This window comes from Styela clava, chromosome 9 (assembly GCF_964204865.1).
Source record: "Styela clava chromosome 9, kaStyClav1.hap1.2, whole genome shotgun sequence".
NCBI lineage: Eukaryota > Metazoa > Chordata > Ascidiacea > Stolidobranchia > Styelidae > Styela > Styela clava.
The window spans coordinates 2,513,882-2,531,020 of record NC_135258.1 but is presented as its reverse complement, the minus strand read 5'-3'; the positions used below and the strand labels follow the sequence as shown (position 1 = coordinate 2,531,020).

At 35.6% G+C, this 17,139-nt stretch overlaps 1 protein-coding gene across 6 annotated transcripts in view; it reads left to right on the top strand.

The window, feature by feature from the left end:
* Positions 1-17,139, top strand: part of LOC120339313 (unconventional myosin-VIIa-like) — a 62,417-nt gene that overhangs the window by 33,764 nt on the left and 11,514 nt on the right. For 5 of the 6 annotated variants that reach the window (XM_078115949.1, XM_078115947.1, XM_039407410.2 and 2 more), the window contains 19 exons: positions 15-91; positions 468-554; positions 1,484-1,606; positions 2,840-2,869; positions 3,848-3,958; positions 4,692-4,801; positions 5,497-5,644; positions 6,190-6,306; positions 7,212-7,306; positions 7,894-8,140; positions 8,598-8,771; positions 9,737-9,895; positions 10,817-10,948; positions 11,820-11,927; positions 13,153-13,318; positions 14,015-14,266; positions 14,685-14,875; positions 15,562-15,689; positions 16,584-16,744. In XM_078115949.1, coding sequence (XP_077972075.1) covers positions 15-91; positions 468-554; positions 1,484-1,606; positions 2,840-2,869; positions 3,848-3,958; positions 4,692-4,801; positions 5,497-5,644; positions 6,190-6,306; positions 7,212-7,306; positions 7,894-8,140; positions 8,598-8,771; positions 9,737-9,895; positions 10,817-10,948; positions 11,820-11,927; positions 13,153-13,318; positions 14,015-14,266; positions 14,685-14,875; positions 15,562-15,689; positions 16,584-16,744 — 2,616 coding nt within the window. The remainder of the gene's footprint in view (positions 1-14; positions 92-467; positions 555-1,483; positions 1,607-2,839; positions 2,870-3,847; positions 3,959-4,691; positions 4,802-5,496; positions 5,645-6,189; positions 6,307-7,211; positions 7,307-7,893; positions 8,141-8,597; positions 8,772-9,736; positions 9,896-10,816; positions 10,949-11,819; positions 11,928-13,152; positions 13,319-14,014; positions 14,267-14,684; positions 14,876-15,561; positions 15,690-16,583; positions 16,745-17,139) is intronic. The other variant, XM_078115948.1, reaches the window with a different exon arrangement.

Genomic DNA, 17,139 nt, shown 5'->3' with positions numbered 1-17,139 from the left:
GTTATTACAAACAGGACTGATTGCAAGAAGACAATACAAGAAACTTCTTCTTGCAAGAGAACAGAAGAAACTGTCAAGAGCTAAGCAACAGGTATAAATAAATAAGATGAGAATGTCCTATAAAAATAGCTCTATATTTTAAAATTTTGCTTTGAAATTAGATTCATTCTAAATACATTAAAAAAATATTCTAAACGCTCTTTATAAGCTTCTATTAAATACTAACATCACTAGCTTTCCTGAATTTCTGTCTTGTCTTGTGTATTTATGTTTATATCATGGCAGAATTTGGATCATTCATCTTTCTTATCTATCTTACTCTTAAATAAATATTTGACAATTTTGGCAAATTTCCTAAATTGTTTGTTTGTCTCATGCATTGTTGACCTAATATAATGTTGAGCCTATCATTTATTCGCCTATCATTGCGTACTTGTATCTATATTTATGTCTTCTTCTCTTATAAGGAATTGGAACGCATGGAAAGAGAAAAAAGAGAATTGGCTGAAAAGGAATTGAAGCAGAAGAAAATGAGGATTGATTTTGCTGAGAAGGTTTGTGTGCTTTTTGACAAGTTTTTTTCATCTGATATTTTTTTATCAATCAATCAATTAATTTTATTTTGGTCACAAGTATGTGCCTGTCCACCAAAAACAGGTAAAGAACATAATAAAATAAACCTACACTATATATATTCGGGCAATAACTTTTGAAATGCAATAAATTAAAACTTCACTCTTTATTACTTATCGATTTTAATCGGTAAGTATGTTGATAGGTATTTGTCTGTATGTCTGTTAGATGCACGCGATATCTCACGAAAGCGAGATTGAATCTGTTCCATATTTTGCATGTGCATGTGCATTATCTCGGACTAGAAGCGTATTGATTTTGGGCGAATTAAGCAAAAGAATTTTGAGACACGCCGAGTGTGTGTGTGCGACGCGCAGTGCGCAAGTTACAAGAGCGGATGAATCGAAACTGCAGTTTCTATTTTGGGGGATCCCCTAACTATCGATTGATAAGTCTTCGGTTTCCAACCGATATTCTTGTTTACTTGTTATACTGTCTAACTTCGCACAGTAGAAAATTTGCTTTGTAAAAATTTTCATTAAAAACTGTGGTATTTTGACACATTCAAGTTTATTCTGATATATATTTGTTTGGTATATATATGCTTGTTGAATAACCTAAAAATTGTGATTTAGTTTTGGGGAAACGAATGGGCCCTCGAACTTTGGATATCATTTCTAGATGAACAAAATCTATTTACCTATTCAATTTCCTATTCATTGCTGAATTGTATTTTCTTGATTCCTAAATTGTACAATTTACACTTCATTATCAAGTAAATGTCTGATGTAAAGCCTAAAAAATAGTCTTTTTTTTTCAAAAATCCAACTTTTTCAATATTTTAATATAACGATTTGCTTATTTAGATTCTTGCTCAAAAAGGTATTTAAATAATTATTTTATATTTTAGCAAAAGAATCGTAAGCAATCACAAAACGTGGACCACAATGCAATGGTTGATGAAATGTTTGGTTTTCTTGCTCCGAATGGGAACGATGCCATGGAATCATCAGCTGGACCTTCTGCCTTCAGAGTAAGTTCCTTACACACTTGGGGTCCCAAACACAATCTGTGAATCACATGGCTTCAACTTTTTGTTGTAACATGAACCCAACGATATGGTTCAGTGTTAAGTCAGCCTGTCAGTAGTGTATTTTATAACATGCTGAAAGTATACGATGGACAAACAAAGTCAAGATAAAAAATGAAAAATATGTTTCGGTGTGAAGGGAGACGCGATAAACCAGTAATGGTTATCGAGCAGCGTCACTTATGAGAAAGTCTAATATTAAATCATACTGAGAAAGGAGTCAAAATAAAATACATAAAAAGTCAGGGTCTCAGACACATTCAAGCAGCCTGATGCCACTCTACTTAATAGAAGAAAACGACTCCAGACACCACAGGCCGGAGTAACCATGATAGCCGTATGGGTTATCTGTATAGACCAGCGTTTCCCAAACTGTGTTCCGCGGAACATTAGTGTTCCGCGGAACATTAGTGTTCCGCGGGCGTCTTCCGAGTGTTCCGTGGAAAATAAATCAAAAATACGTCTAAATGGGTCGCCATGGCGATCTAGGGATCGTGAAGTTGTCGCCCAACTGACCGTTCAATATCGTGTCACCGTTGGCCTAAAGCGGACTAACTAAGGTAGAGTAGGGGCATATTCCTTAACCGTCGGCCTAGCTTTTTGACTGTTAAGTTTATTATCAAGTTTGCAGCAATAGGCAAACAGGTAGGTCTTAAGAATAAAGGCAAATGGTCAACTCTTCTTCCGTCATCTCTGCCTGATTTTACTTTGAAATGCTGGAAAAATTACTCATGTTCGCTAAACTCGATTCAGCAGATAAATAAACTGCAGCTCGCGAAGTTGCAAAAAGTACTTCTATCTTCATTAGACGTAACATTATAGAGGCAAACCTACGTAATGGAAAGTAAACGATATAGAAAGGTAAAATGGATTTGTTGATTCATATACACAGCATTCAAATTGAGAAACAATAAAACATTTATAATAAATGAAATATGTAAAATATTCAATCATATTTTAGGTATGTTCAACATAATTCTGTTAGTTTTTGCGGCGCATTTGGCAACTCGCCACAACGAACCCATTGGGAACCGCTACATTACACCGTTTTTTCGTTATCAATTTTACCCATCATTTTTTAGTGTTCCGCGAGGCGATAAATAAATAAAAAAATTTCATAATAGATATATTTTATTACTTAATAAATATTTTTTCTATAAAATTTTATTTTATTAGTGTGACACGGACACTCCAAACAAATCAAGTGTAGGTTGTTTGCGACTGATTGCATGTTTGTCTAAATATTAACTTTTCTAACCGAAAATAATAAAATATTTACGCTCACCCCCCATTTTAAACAAATAAGTCTGCATGTATCGGTGGCATGTACAAGCCTTGTTGAGACAAAGAACTTTCATGGTAAATCAGATACTCCCAGCCGGTCATCCATGCAAGTACTCACCGAGGTCGACGTTGCTTAACTTCCGATCTAAGACACGAACGAATATAATCAACATAGCCTGGTCTTAGACTCCGATCCCTCTTTCTGGTATTTATATTCAAGCGGCAGCTTTCAATAGTAGAAACCGACAAAGCATAATGTTGCATGTTACCATACCTTTGATTGCTCAGGCAGATGTCTGCATTAGAAACCTTAATAATGTTTAAAATATCTGTGTAAAAACAGATTTTTATGCGTTCAGTACAATTTGGAAAACTTGGAAAAAGTTCTACTATATATTTGTATTTATTGAAATGCAGTTTATTTCTGTTTAGTGTTTGTAAGTTGTGATTACTTTTATTAAGTGTGTTTGGCCATTTGCATGAAAAAAAAAACTTGAAAAACAGTCCAAAACAAATATCGAGAACTAAAGTTTTTTATGAATGTTGTAATATGTTTTGTTTATTGACTACTACTGTATATTTTTTATGTGTGTGTTGACTTATGGTATAATTATAATATTTGTGACATTTGGTGAGTGGGAGGGGTTTTAATAAAATTAATATGTTACAATAGCTTAAAATTATAATCTAAATTCGCGACATTTATGGCCATTGAAGCTATACGTCGAGGCATGGAGAAATACCACCAAGTTGGGTATAGCAAACTCATATTTGTTATCCTATAAGAAAATTCAACCTTCCTTTTTGCAAACATTTGTCCTGGCACTGAGGTACCCTTATAATGAAGACAGATTCTTAATAAGTCTCATTTTATTCTCAATATTCCATTCATTTTATCAGGATCTTGAAGGCTCATCTTCTGGAGTAGTTTTGACATCAATACCAGATGTAGAAGTTGGAGAAGACATCTCTGAATACAAGTTTGCTAAATTCGCTACTACATATTTCCAGGTTTGTTTTACAAAGTTGATAGTTTTGCTTACATGCCTTTACAATTTCAAACTATGTAGACTCATCCTGGACCAGGAATGGGCAAGGTTTTTGGACCATCTAGTTGCATTTTATGAACAATATTTACAGTGTTACGAAAATGAAAAATAATAAGCCTTGTGCTAAAACTGAAATAAATCGAAATCTCAACAAATTCCTCAGGTTAATTTTTTTACCAAAACATTAGAATTTGGTTTTAGTTTGGTTGTGGCAGCATCAGGTGGCCATATTGAATTACGCAACAGACCGGATTTGGCCTATGATTTTTAGTTTGCCCATGTCAGCCCTACATATATTTTTCTGGTATTTTTTCTAGTTCTCAGCTCTCACTAAAAGCATTCTTTCAAATTTGACAATTCTTTAAAATTTTTGGGCATGTTTGATTTGTTTATTTAGGGCTATAAAAAGGCCTGTTCTCAAATCTTTTGCAAGTTTTGAGTTATAGCTTCCTCCCAGAAAAAATTTGAACTTTTTGCAATGAAATATTCTTCGAGTGATTAACGAATCTTACACTGAACACTAACACAAATATATTTCTGTGACATTTTGTCTGGCCTAAGTCAAACTTCCTCTCACAATCATATTATACACATGGACCCACCAACATGAAATCATTGAAGAAGGATAAACTGAGCCCTGTAGAAACCCAATTATTGAATAATATTTCTTTCAAATTTATTTATTTCTTTTACAGGGAAGCGCAGATCACACTCATATAAAAAGGCCATTGAGGCAGCCTCTGCTACACCATGATAGTGAGGGAGACAAACTTGCTGCTCTGGCTGTATGGATTACTATATTAAGGTGAGTGACAATTAACAGTACGTTTTTATACAATTTTCGGTACTCCTGAAGTATGCGTACCAAAATGTCGCACAACCTGAACCCTAACCTGGTACATAACCTGAGTTCAGGTAGTGCGCCATCTTGGTGCGCATACTTCAGGAGGTCCCAATTTTTATATTTATGCTAGAGAAAAGGAAATGGCGTAATGGTATGGCAAACCACGGCATTTCATTTAGTTGCCAGTTAATGTCAGATGGGATTAATTAACCACCTGAGTCAGTAGTTCATTTTTACACATGCCGAAAATACACATTGTGCATGCAGAAAAAGGAGAAATAAAAAAATGCATTTCAGTCTGAAGGGAAACACGATAAACCAGTTATGGTTAGTGTCACCTATTAGAGCAGCGTCACCTATGAGGAAGTCTAACATTAACGCCACTGCCTATAACACTAGCTTCACCCAGATATTTGTATCTGGCCCTCCTGTAATAAAGGCTGCACACCCCCTGGTTTAAACAATAAATGCAACTTTGAAATTTTTGGAAATCTTCCCACATTTAGAAGTAGAGTTCGTATTCTGAGGAAGAAAAGATGATAGGATGGTTCAATCACTAGACAACCCATAACTTTTTCGTCCAAACCAACCAACCATAAAGTTATTACAATTTGTTGAATTTTATGCTTTTATTAAAAAAATTCAATATTTTTCAGATTTATGGGAGATTTACCAGAACCAAAATACCAACCAGAGACAAATAATATGAAGGAGAACACGCCTGTTATGACTAAAATTTATGAAACACTTGGCCGATCATATGCCAAAAATAAAGCTAACATGGAACAGATTCAAGGAAGCTATGTAAGTAATTTGCGAAGAAGTTACTTAAAATGTCACAAGTTTGCTGAAGAGAAGGAAATGACAATTTCAAGACATCGTTTCAATATACCTTAAAGATGTTGTTGTTGTGAGAATAATTTATACAGCTATGGGGTTTCAATGAAATTACTAACCCATATGGGATATGGGGATAATTCAAAAGTAGATTTTTCTGTTTACATGAACTGGGATGGCAAATAAAACCATAGCAGCTGTGTTTCATCATGTGGCATCCAGGAATTCAACAATTCTCTTGCTAATAACGATTTCCTCATAATTTGATTCTGTAAGCTCAATAGGGGGATGCTTACCACTAATTTGTCCCCCACCCCCCCAACCCCAAATTTCTCTCTTCTCAACAGTCCAATTATTACCCATAACCTGGTTTCTGACGGAATTGGATTCTATAACAGATTTCCGTAGTAACAAATAGCACTTGGTATAAAATAACAACAAAACACATCAGAAATTATAACCAAGGATGTTAAACAATTCAGTAAACTAATGTTGAAATTTTTTTTTTCTAGTCAAAGCGCAAAGCAGGCAGCATGAAGCAGAAAATTGTTTCCATGACTCTGAAGAAAAAGTCCAAAATTACTGAAGAAGTTGCAAACAGACTGAAACAGGAAGATACTTGGGTTGAGGTAAGTGTTTGAGTTTGAGAAAAATATGCTGAGCGTTAGGAATACGCTTGCCACGGCACCCGTGATTACCCTGCGTGGGTTCGCAGATTTGAATCCCATGCAGGAATAATGAGGTGTGAGAGGATCGCTGTACTCCTCTCTGCTATAGGATGGATGTTAATAATGTCTTGGTTATATGTTAAGTTTTACACCCAAGCTATTATAGAATAAGGATTCAACTGAATACGCTTACACTTCTTTATTACACCAGCATAACACACAACATAAGATGCTTACAGCAACAGAACATACTAGCGAGTGACGCAACTGCGACACGTTAGCACTAGACAGATAGCACAATCAATTATTAGGGACGTTACTCGACAAGCCATTATTAGCCATCATCAACAATGGGTCACATAATTGCTGGATGGTTACGGCCTCCTTCACCATCAAGTCCATGTTTCCGAAAAGAAATTACTGGCTAACTAATCCCATACCTGACATGGACTGGCAAATGGACTAGAGGCCGTGGTTCACCATAGGGTCTTATCACCATTCCTTTCCCCCGGGATAATTATGTAAATACTATCTTATTTGATATTATAAAATCCAGGAACCCATTTGGCGAGAAACTTTATTGTGCACCATGAACAAATATTCACAGTACTCTTTCTTGAAACCTGAATATGGTACAAAAATAAATTTGTTTTTATAAATGGTCTACGGCCGGCAGTGAAATCGAGGTCTTTTATATATCATATTTAATTAAAAAATTGGTTTTTATTGGTACATATCATCGGTGTGTGTCCAAAACATTTATGAAATGGTAATATTTGAATATTATACTGAATTCATATGACATTCAGTATTCGACCATTTTGCTGAAATTGCTCTCTCTTATGATTTGTTTTACTGTATTTCAGGGAGATGAAAACTCAATGATAATCAACAGACCAACAAGCAATCTTGAAAAGCTTCATTTCATCATTGGAAATGCAATTTTGAGACCAAATTTGAGGTGAGTTTTACTTGTGCGAAGGCGCAATTTGTTGTGTTGTTCCATGCTTCATTGAAATATGCAAAAATTGATCATGGAGGAACAGTGTTGTTCTTCTTAAAGTTTCTTCAAAATACCTATTTCAAATGAACTAACCCAATTTTCATGGTGCATTCACTTTATAAAATATGTTGATAAGTACTGAAGAAACTTCTCAGTTTGAAATAGCTTTCACAGTAAAAAAGACAATAATCATACTTTATAGGGGTTTTTCGGGGCTCCAAAAATGTGTGTACCAATACGAAATGTGTGTACTAATTTTGTTCGCCTACTTTACATTAAGTTGGGGGCAGGGGGATATTCACTTGGCTAACACAGACAGTTCCTGAACTTGTAATAGAACCAAAATGAGAAAAATCGGATTAACGTTATGGTCTAACTCTAACCCTCACCTGGTGCACACAGTATGGGAGTAACTTTTTTTTCTTTTTTTTTTCCAAGATAAATACAGTTCCAACTGTCCAAGAAACTGCTTGCTATGATTAGGAAAACTTATATTGGATTCTATGGGAAGTACATGGAAACCTACAACTTTTTATTATACACAGGGATGAAATCTACTGTATGATCTGCAAACAGCTGAGTCAAAACACTTCAAAGTCATCACATGCTCGCGGTTGGATTCTGATGTCACTTTGTGTTGGCTGTTTCGCTCCGAGCGAACGCTTCGTGAAATACTTGCAATGCTTTATACAAGATGGACCAGCAAATTATGCGCCATATTGTGAGCAGAGGTTGAAGAGAACTTTTGTTAATGGAACCAGAAACCAGCCACCAAGTTACATGGAACTGCATGTAGTTATAATACATTACCTCTTTTGATTTCTACCACATGATTCATTATCCTTAATGGCTTAGTAGGATAGCTAAAAGCATGGAACATTTAAATACTCTCTACTAATGACTAACAAATAAAGTTACCAAATCATAACTTTTAATGATGAGATATGATAGAGATTAAGCGTGCTCATAACTGCAGTGACACTGCGGGAAAAAACGTTTATTAAAAGACTCATGTACCAGTATGTGATAAATTTAGTAGACTATGGCAAACCAAATAAGTCTAGTGTTTGCAATTAAAGTGATCCTTGTCTACCAATGTATGCTTGGTTGGATCTTTGTCTGGAGTGGAGATGTAAAACATCTCATTCAAAAAATTAGTGTTGAGTGAGAGCAACGACACCTAAAATGCATTTTCATGGATTATTGTATTATTATATATTAAAATTTACATTTGTACTTTTTGTTTTAGGCTACAAAATCCAAGAATCCTCTCAAATTAGCGATTACTTTTATGGATGGGACAACTAAAACACTTCTGGCTGATTCCGCAACTACAGCGCGGGAATTGTGCACAGTTCTTGCTGAAAAAATTGGGGTCAAAGATCAATTTGGATTTTCTCTCTACATTGCACTGTTTGATAAGGTGAGATAAAGATATGATAAGATGAAATGGAGATGATAAATATCAGTAAGAAATAGACAGGATAAGAATTTTATATCTTTTCCTGTCCATTTTTAACTCTGTGGAGTATAATTAATCATATTAGAAAGAGGAGTTTGAATACTTTCCATTGTAGGGTGGATAAATCAGCAACTAGTCCATTACAACTCCTCACATGATTGAGTCTTTATAATGGAAACATACAACTGGCTTACTGTTTTTCGTCTTTTCATTGTCATACTGTGGTTCACATAAACGCCAGCAGGTTACGGATTTCTCCACCATTAGGTCTATGTAATTGAAACTTATAAATGGCTTACTATTTCTGAACCCGGTAATCATGCTTGGCCTAGTCCCAGCATACCCTAGCACAGTGGTTCCCAACCTTTTATGGCTTGAGTCCCCTACCGAAGGCTTTTAGCATTCATGACCCCCGGTTTATCATTCCAGTGGTATACATTTGAATTGTATATATTTGTAATGTTATTATTAGTTTTAGATCCCAAATCCCAATATGTACAAACAATTCATGCTCAACAAGGTTGAAACTCCCTGTGAAATACCCCCATCAGTCAATGAAAATAAGAAGAATGTTTTCGTGTGAAGGGAAATATGAACTCAACTCTCACACACACAACTCCCCTGGCTGGGTACCACTACCCAAGCATGTCTTCCTAGCTTTCCGCTCTTTCAATATAGAAACCTTCACTTTTTAATTACTTCAATTGCTATACAAAGTGTCCATAAAGTCCCTTTTGAATTTCAATTTTGTTAAGTCAGTTTTCAATATATCTTAACCAGGCTTGATGTTTTTTAAGCAGTAATTGTTCAAGTATTTTTACTTCATTTATCACATCTGTGAGAGCCAAAACAATATAAGGTATCGATAAATTCCCTTTGCTATTTGAAAAATTTTAAGACCTCATGAACACTCTAAACGTTTCTAGGTCTCATCACTTGGCTCAGGAGGTGACCATGTGATGGATGCAATATCGCAATGTGAACAATATGCTAAAGAACAGGGGTCTGAAGAAAGACTTGCACCATGGAGACTGTTCTACAGAAAAGAAATATTCACTCCATGGCATGATCCTTCTGTTGATAAGGTAGGCATGATCATCTGGAAAGTTCCTGCTGGGGAGTAATAATATAAAAAAATATTGTGAATTTAGTTTATCCAAATTTGAAATGGACAATTAAGGAATAAATGATAATTGTGGTCCAATTCATTACATTTCATAGGGTACTCCCGTAGTATGTGCACAAAGATGGCAAACACCAGAACGTAGTATGTGTACCAGGTTAGGGTTAGGTCATAATTTTAGGTACAAATACTACAGGTGTCACTTTGCTAGTCCCCGAATTTGTAGTAGAACTAAAATTGAAATAAATTTATGGCCTAACTTTAACCTGGTACACATACTACGTTCCGGTGTTCGCCATCTTGGTGCACATACTACGAGGTGCCCTTCATAGTACAATTTTAGGATATATTTCATAAATACTTTTGAGCACAAAATATGCTTCTATGTTTAGACATGTATTGTGAGTTGTATACTAAAGCTGTTATTTTTATTGATTTTGAATTAATATCCTCTTTATTAACTCTTTTTTATATCTAATGCCATTTGCTTCTTTTTTCCCTAATTCTCATCATCACTAAAAACAATACTTCGACTTAATAGCTCTGCTAAAAAGACTATATAAACAGCTAAACATTTGGCGCTCCAGAAGTATGTGTACCAATATGGAGGTAACTAGTTTTGTTTGCCTATTTTACATCAAGTTGTGTAAAGGCACTGAAACCTATGGTATATTCACTTGGCTAACACAGACAGTCCCTGAACACGTAATGGAATTAAAATAAGGAAAATCGGAAAAATATGGCCTGACCCTAACCTGGTACACATACTACAGGGGCACCAAACATTTCACATATTAATGTTAATTTATATAATAATGTTGTATATTTAGACGTCCATTTCCATCTATGAAAAGATAAATTTCTGTATTGTTTTATTTCTTAGGCCAGCACAAAGCTTATTTACCAGCAAGTCATGAGAGGAATCAAGTTTGGGGAATATCGCTGCGAATCAGATGTCGATCTTGCACAGCTTGCTGCAAAACAGTATTATGTGGAATTCGGGGATGAGATTCAGGTAAAATTTATTTTTTATCAGGAATTTTCTTTCAGAACTTTTGTTATGTATTGTAAGTATTTGTATGCCGCATATCCCTGATTATCAGTACATAGCAAATGTTCTAGGTTTTGAATACTGCATGGTGATGATTTTTGCAGTTTATGAAATTTAGTTTCATGTATCTGAAACAAATAATTCACTGTTCATTTCCATATCCAATATAGCCAAGTCACTAAATGAGAGATTACATTATCCATTTAATTAGATCATCATAGGAACTTTCTTCAGTTTTTATACCAAACATAAAAATATCTACAAAAAAACTTTCAAGTTTTATATCCACAGCAGGAATCGAATGTGATCTGTGTAAAATATAGTATTTATACTTTTACCTATCATATTTCGATGGTTGATGAATTTTCCGATACTGATATTTTTCTGCGTTTAGGCGCAGTTTCAATTTCCAAATATTAAAAAAGTTATTTAGATTCTGCATCTCCACGTGGTGGTGAACAGGGCTAACATTTACCACTACTTGACAAAAATATTCCACAATGTGAAAAATGACCGAACAAGAACAAGTTTCGGTCATTTCATCAGCTTTCTCCTCACCCTCCCACATAACGTCATACCTTTTGTCCTGTGTATTGTACTGGAGTTTTATTTGTATAGCCTATTTCACGTCTGTGGTCCTAATATAACGCAGTAGTCCTAAACTGCTGTTATACTTGTTAGGGTTGCATTTTGCAGATCTGTGTCTGTGACCAGTAAGGTCTCTGTTATACTGTTTAATTAAAATGCTGATACTAATTCATTTTGAGGCAAATAAACATACATACATAAACTCTAGTAACATAACTTTCTACATTTTTTGACATTTTCAAACCAGGCACAGCGCTTGATATCGCTGATCCAAAGTTACATCCCAGACCGGTCAATTTCAAGTCAGAAAACTAAGGAATACTGGGCCCAGATCATATCACGAGAGCATGGAAAGGTATGATTTTCGTTTATAGAAGAATTTTGGTGCTCCGGAAGTATGTGCACCAAGATGGCGCTCAACCCGAACCCTAACTGGGTACACATACTATGTCAAGGTTGTGCGACATCTTGGTGCACTTACTTTGGGAGCACCAGAATTTTTATGTGTGACTGTAAATGAGAACAAGAGGCTTGTTAGATCTAGAATCGATCAGATACATTTTTGCTGAGGTTGTGCGCTAAGCCATTGCTTCCCAACCTATGGGTTGCGACCTAAAACTGGATCGCCTGGTATTTTTTATGGTCACTTGTTTTTTCAACAAAAGTTACTTATTTTCTAGTAAATATTATTGTTTGTTTTATATTTGTGTTGAAGTGTTGCTCAATAGTAATTGTATATGTAAGAAGTATCACAGCGTAAAAACTTAGCATTATGAGTCAATCAGGTAATTTTGTGATTATTTAAGGCATAAGCATTACATACCGCCTGGTATTTGATCATATCCTTGGGTCCCGGGATTTTACAACATTTAATTTTTAATAAAAGGTTGATTGGGGCACTAAGTCATTGTGTCTATTAGTATAGTTTTGGTTGCAATAAACAAATGCATTTTGCATTTTATTTGTACCATGACCTTCTAAGTATAAAAACGAGAATATCGGTCGGAGACCGAAGACTTATCGATCTTAGATCGGTAATTAGTTAATAACTCGCTAATTATACGACATAATTAACCTAAAATCTATAGGCTTCTGGTCCGAGGTAAGATGCATGCACATGCAAAATTTAGAGCAGATTCAACCACGCGTTCGCGAGATATCGCGTTCATCTAACAGACACACAGACAGACAGACATACATACAGACAAATACCTATCAATATACTTACCGATCTTAAGATCGATAAGTAATAACATAGTTCATAGATATGGTGTATATTCATTCATTATTCCACTAGTTTATGCTTTTCAAAAAAAAAATAACTTGCTAGTTAATACCATACCCAACATGGGCCGATGACCTGATAAGAGGCCGTGATTCGCCATATGTTTGATTTGTTTACGGCTTTCCTCTTCCCGGGGATAAATATGTAAATTCTCCTAAATCCATTATGAATTCATAAACCATATATGGGTAAGATATGGGTAAGATAGGGTTTCGAGATATTTGAGTGTTATAAACTAGACCACCATCGTACTAATTTAAGACTTGTTTGTTTATTATCTTGTTTCATTACTTAGGCCAATTATCTTCGAGAGCGTTGGGAACCACGAAGAGTGCAAGAGGACGTTGTTACATTTGCTCGATACAAATGGCCATTGCTATTCTCTCGTTTTTATGAAGCTTATCGTTTTTCTGGACCGTCTTTACCAAAAGATGAAGTGATTATTGCTGTCAACTGGACAGGTTAGATTATTATGTGCATTTGCTGAAAGAAAAGTCATGATTTCTCACTTAAAAGCGGAAAGAGTTCTGATAGAGAAGTTACCAGCTTTTGATCACTGACACACTAAAAGCCGGATTTATTGTTGTCTAATTCATGTAAATTATGGTTGAGATGAACAACTGTGTTTCTCAAAAAATAGGAGCCTGAATTTTAAAAATGATTTTAATAAAAGGCCCCCCCCCCCCCCCCCCCCCCCCGCCTAAAATCAAACCTAGTGGAAAGCGCAAAATTCTTTTTTGACCAAGTCGATGGAAAACTACTGCGCGCTGCATCCACGTATAGGTTAGCTTGTTAGCTATTTCCATGCCTGGGCTGGAATGTTAATTAGACAATGAGTTGCAGTTTTGTATATGATTTAACCCATTCATAAGCTTACCCTTCTAACCAGAATTTGAAAATATGATGAAGAACAGATGAAGGATTGATCTTTTTTATGATTTACTGGTCTTAATAGCTTTTCCTTCAACATAAACAAGAAAATTTGTTTTTATAAGATTAATGGAAATGATAGTAACACTTACCCCACCCTTAAACACTTACCCCACCTCACTTTTTTTTTATTCGCTTTGACACAAGATAACTCCATTATCATTGCTTTTATCCCAAATCAACTGAAATAGCAACACTCATTTAGTGTAATAATATTCTTTCCTTAGGGGTCTACATAGTGGACGATCAGGAGCAGGTGCTGTTGGAACTTTCCTACCCAGAAATAACAGGAATTACTGGCAACCGTACTTCTACAAAAGCAGCAGGGTCTAGTTTCACGCTGAACACAGTTAGAGGGGATGAGTACACTTTCACCTCCAACAATGCTGATGATGTCAGTGAGCTTGTCGCCCACTTTTTAGAAGGATTGAAAGAACGGTCAAGATATGTCGTGTCTTTGCATAACAACCCAAATAAAAGTGAGTATACCAACTTCATCCTTCTAGATCCTATTTGACATCTATGAAATCACCCTTTCAACTTTAAACATTGAATGATTTAAAGTATCTAGGTAGTCAAAGCAAAGTCACTCAAATGTAGAATAGCAGTACTGATGCACTAGTAGTTTTTTTCTGGCATGAAAAAGTTGATGGGCCACACATTTTTTGTACAATGAAAGTGGGCCAGAAAGGAATAGAAGTTGAGGACCACGGATTTAGATAGTACCATCATTCATGGCTTATTACATTTGTCTGATTCAAAGTTCGGCTTAGGATATTTGCTTGATGAATTGTAAAATCGAACATAAAATGCCCCAAAAAATATTCCATCTAATCAACTTCCCTCTCCTATAATAGATATAATAACAAATGTTCATGATTTATTCCAAATTTTCAGTTCAACAAGGAGATACATTCATGAAATTCAACAAAGGAGATCTGCTCATTCTCGACCAAGAAGCTGGCGTTGATTTTCTCTCACATGGATGGAGACATGGAACAAATGATAGGAGTGATATGAAAGGGGATTTCCCTACTGATGTTGTATATGTCCTCCCAACTTTGAAAAAACCTCCTCAAGATATTGTGGTAAGAATTAGATTACAAACAAATTATGTTAGGAATTGTGAACTATTTGGTTGCAATTACTCCTAGCACATGGCCTTACTTTCACTGAGGGGATTTAAGATTCTATGTAGCGCATTTCTGATTTTAGTTTCTATTTCCATGCCAACCACTCCACATGGGCTATAATAAATTAGACAGGCAATGATGAACAGTAACATTATGATCCTATAAAAAATAGTTGCTCTTTATAAATCAGCGACATTAGACATGAAAATCTAGTATAAAAATTTTATTGATTTGCTCAGCTGGGATAAACAGAGCACAAACATCTCTGTGTTACTAAGAATATTTTTCTAACATACTGATTGTATATTGTTTGTGTGGTGCATTGTGAAATACGCTTTCCACTGTATCTCTGATTACCGTGCGTGGGTTTGCAGGTTCGAATCCCATGCATAGATAGTTATGTGCGAGAGGATTGCTAGACAACTTGGCGCCGTATGGTGATTCACGTAATGGCTGGTCGGTTACGACTTCCTCCACCTTCAAGTCTATGCATCTGAAACAAATTACTAGATATCGAATTTATACCCGAAATGGACTGGTTACCAAACAAAAAGCCACGTGGATTGTCTTATATTAAACCGTCTTATCGGCTCTCTGCTCCCTCGGGGTAAATATGTAAATCCTATTCTTTCCTATTTCAGACTCTGTTCAGCCTCTCGCCAGCAGAGTTAGAAGAACAAGTTCGTAAACTTGCAAACGAGAAATCTAAGCCTGAGGAACCTGCTGAAGCTCCTTATACATTGGAAGAATATGCTGCTGACTTTTTCAGGTTGGTTTGCAATATTTTGAGATCCTCCCGTAGTATGTGAACCAAGATGGTGGACATCTGAACGTAATAAAAAATATGGTCTAAAACTGGCCTGCACAACTCAAATTACCACGAGGGCCGCAAGCATAAATCTGGAGGCACGGTGGGCCGCAAACTTTGCCACATACATATTTCACAAGATGAACCACAAATCAAAATAATATTGTGAAACAGTTAAATTTAATGAAACACTTTCATTACTGGGGAGCTTAAAAATATGAAGAATCTTATTCTCTTTGGTAAAAACAAAGTACAGTATTTTTGCATATGAGATGGCAAATATGTATTTAGTGGCTCATCTACCTTGAAAACCCACTCTTGGTTTCCCAAACTGGAGGGCGATGGGTCGAGCAACGAATTTTGGGGGTTGCGAAGGACACACCAATTTTACACAAAGTTCGATATTTATTGAAACTAGTGCAAAACATAAATCTCAGGATTTCGAATATGATCAGAGTAGCGGCGCCCTTGCATAACAATGCCGGCTTTGATTGTTACCCGAGAAGTGGCGCGTTTTCAAATCACCCGCGGGCCGCACAGAAGCGGGTCGTATGTTGTGCTGGCCTGGTCTAAAATGTTGGACCTTGTTGGAAGAGAATATATAAAAAAATAAAAATAAAGACCACCTATAGACTCCAATCATCTCCGTGTACTTAACATCTAAAATCAATTGGACCATTTATTGTGAAGCAATAACTTTTTCATCAAGAACCCAACAACAATCAAGTAAAAAGGTTCCATCCATTTTGTGTCCAAAATCAAAAACTATATAAATGTGTAAAGATGATAAAACAACTTTTCCATTAGCAGGTGATTTAATTTAATTTGACATATTTTACCAATCCATATTTTCAGGCCTCCACTTCCCCAGACATTGAGTCGAGTTGTATCAAACAAGACCAGAAGGAGCAAAGATAAATTGTGGGCGATCAGCAGAGAACCTATCAAGCAACCTCTACTGGCAAAACTGTCCATGCATGACGAAATGGCTCAAGAAGCTGTTGCCATATTTTTGGATATCCTTTTTTGAAACTTGTTTAATATTGGTTTGAAAACAGTTGTATGATATTACGTATTTGTATAAAAAAATTTTATCTAAAAAAACAAATCACGAATTCAACAACCGGGGTAACATGACTATAATAACAGTAGCTCCAACTCTCAACTTCGCGATAGCTGGCGTCTTACCATAAAGAAAATAATAATTTTGACTCCGACTTTGATTTTCGAATAAGATTTTGATTTTAAAATTATTAATAACTCAAAAAACTCCCGACTTTTATTCCCCATGTGCTATCGATTGGATTTTTATGAGACTAATTACTTATGTGCTGGTGTGCATATGAATATAATGCTAGGATGTTGTAGCAAGAGTGAAGATAACTATCCCAAGTGATTCAAAGAGTCTTGC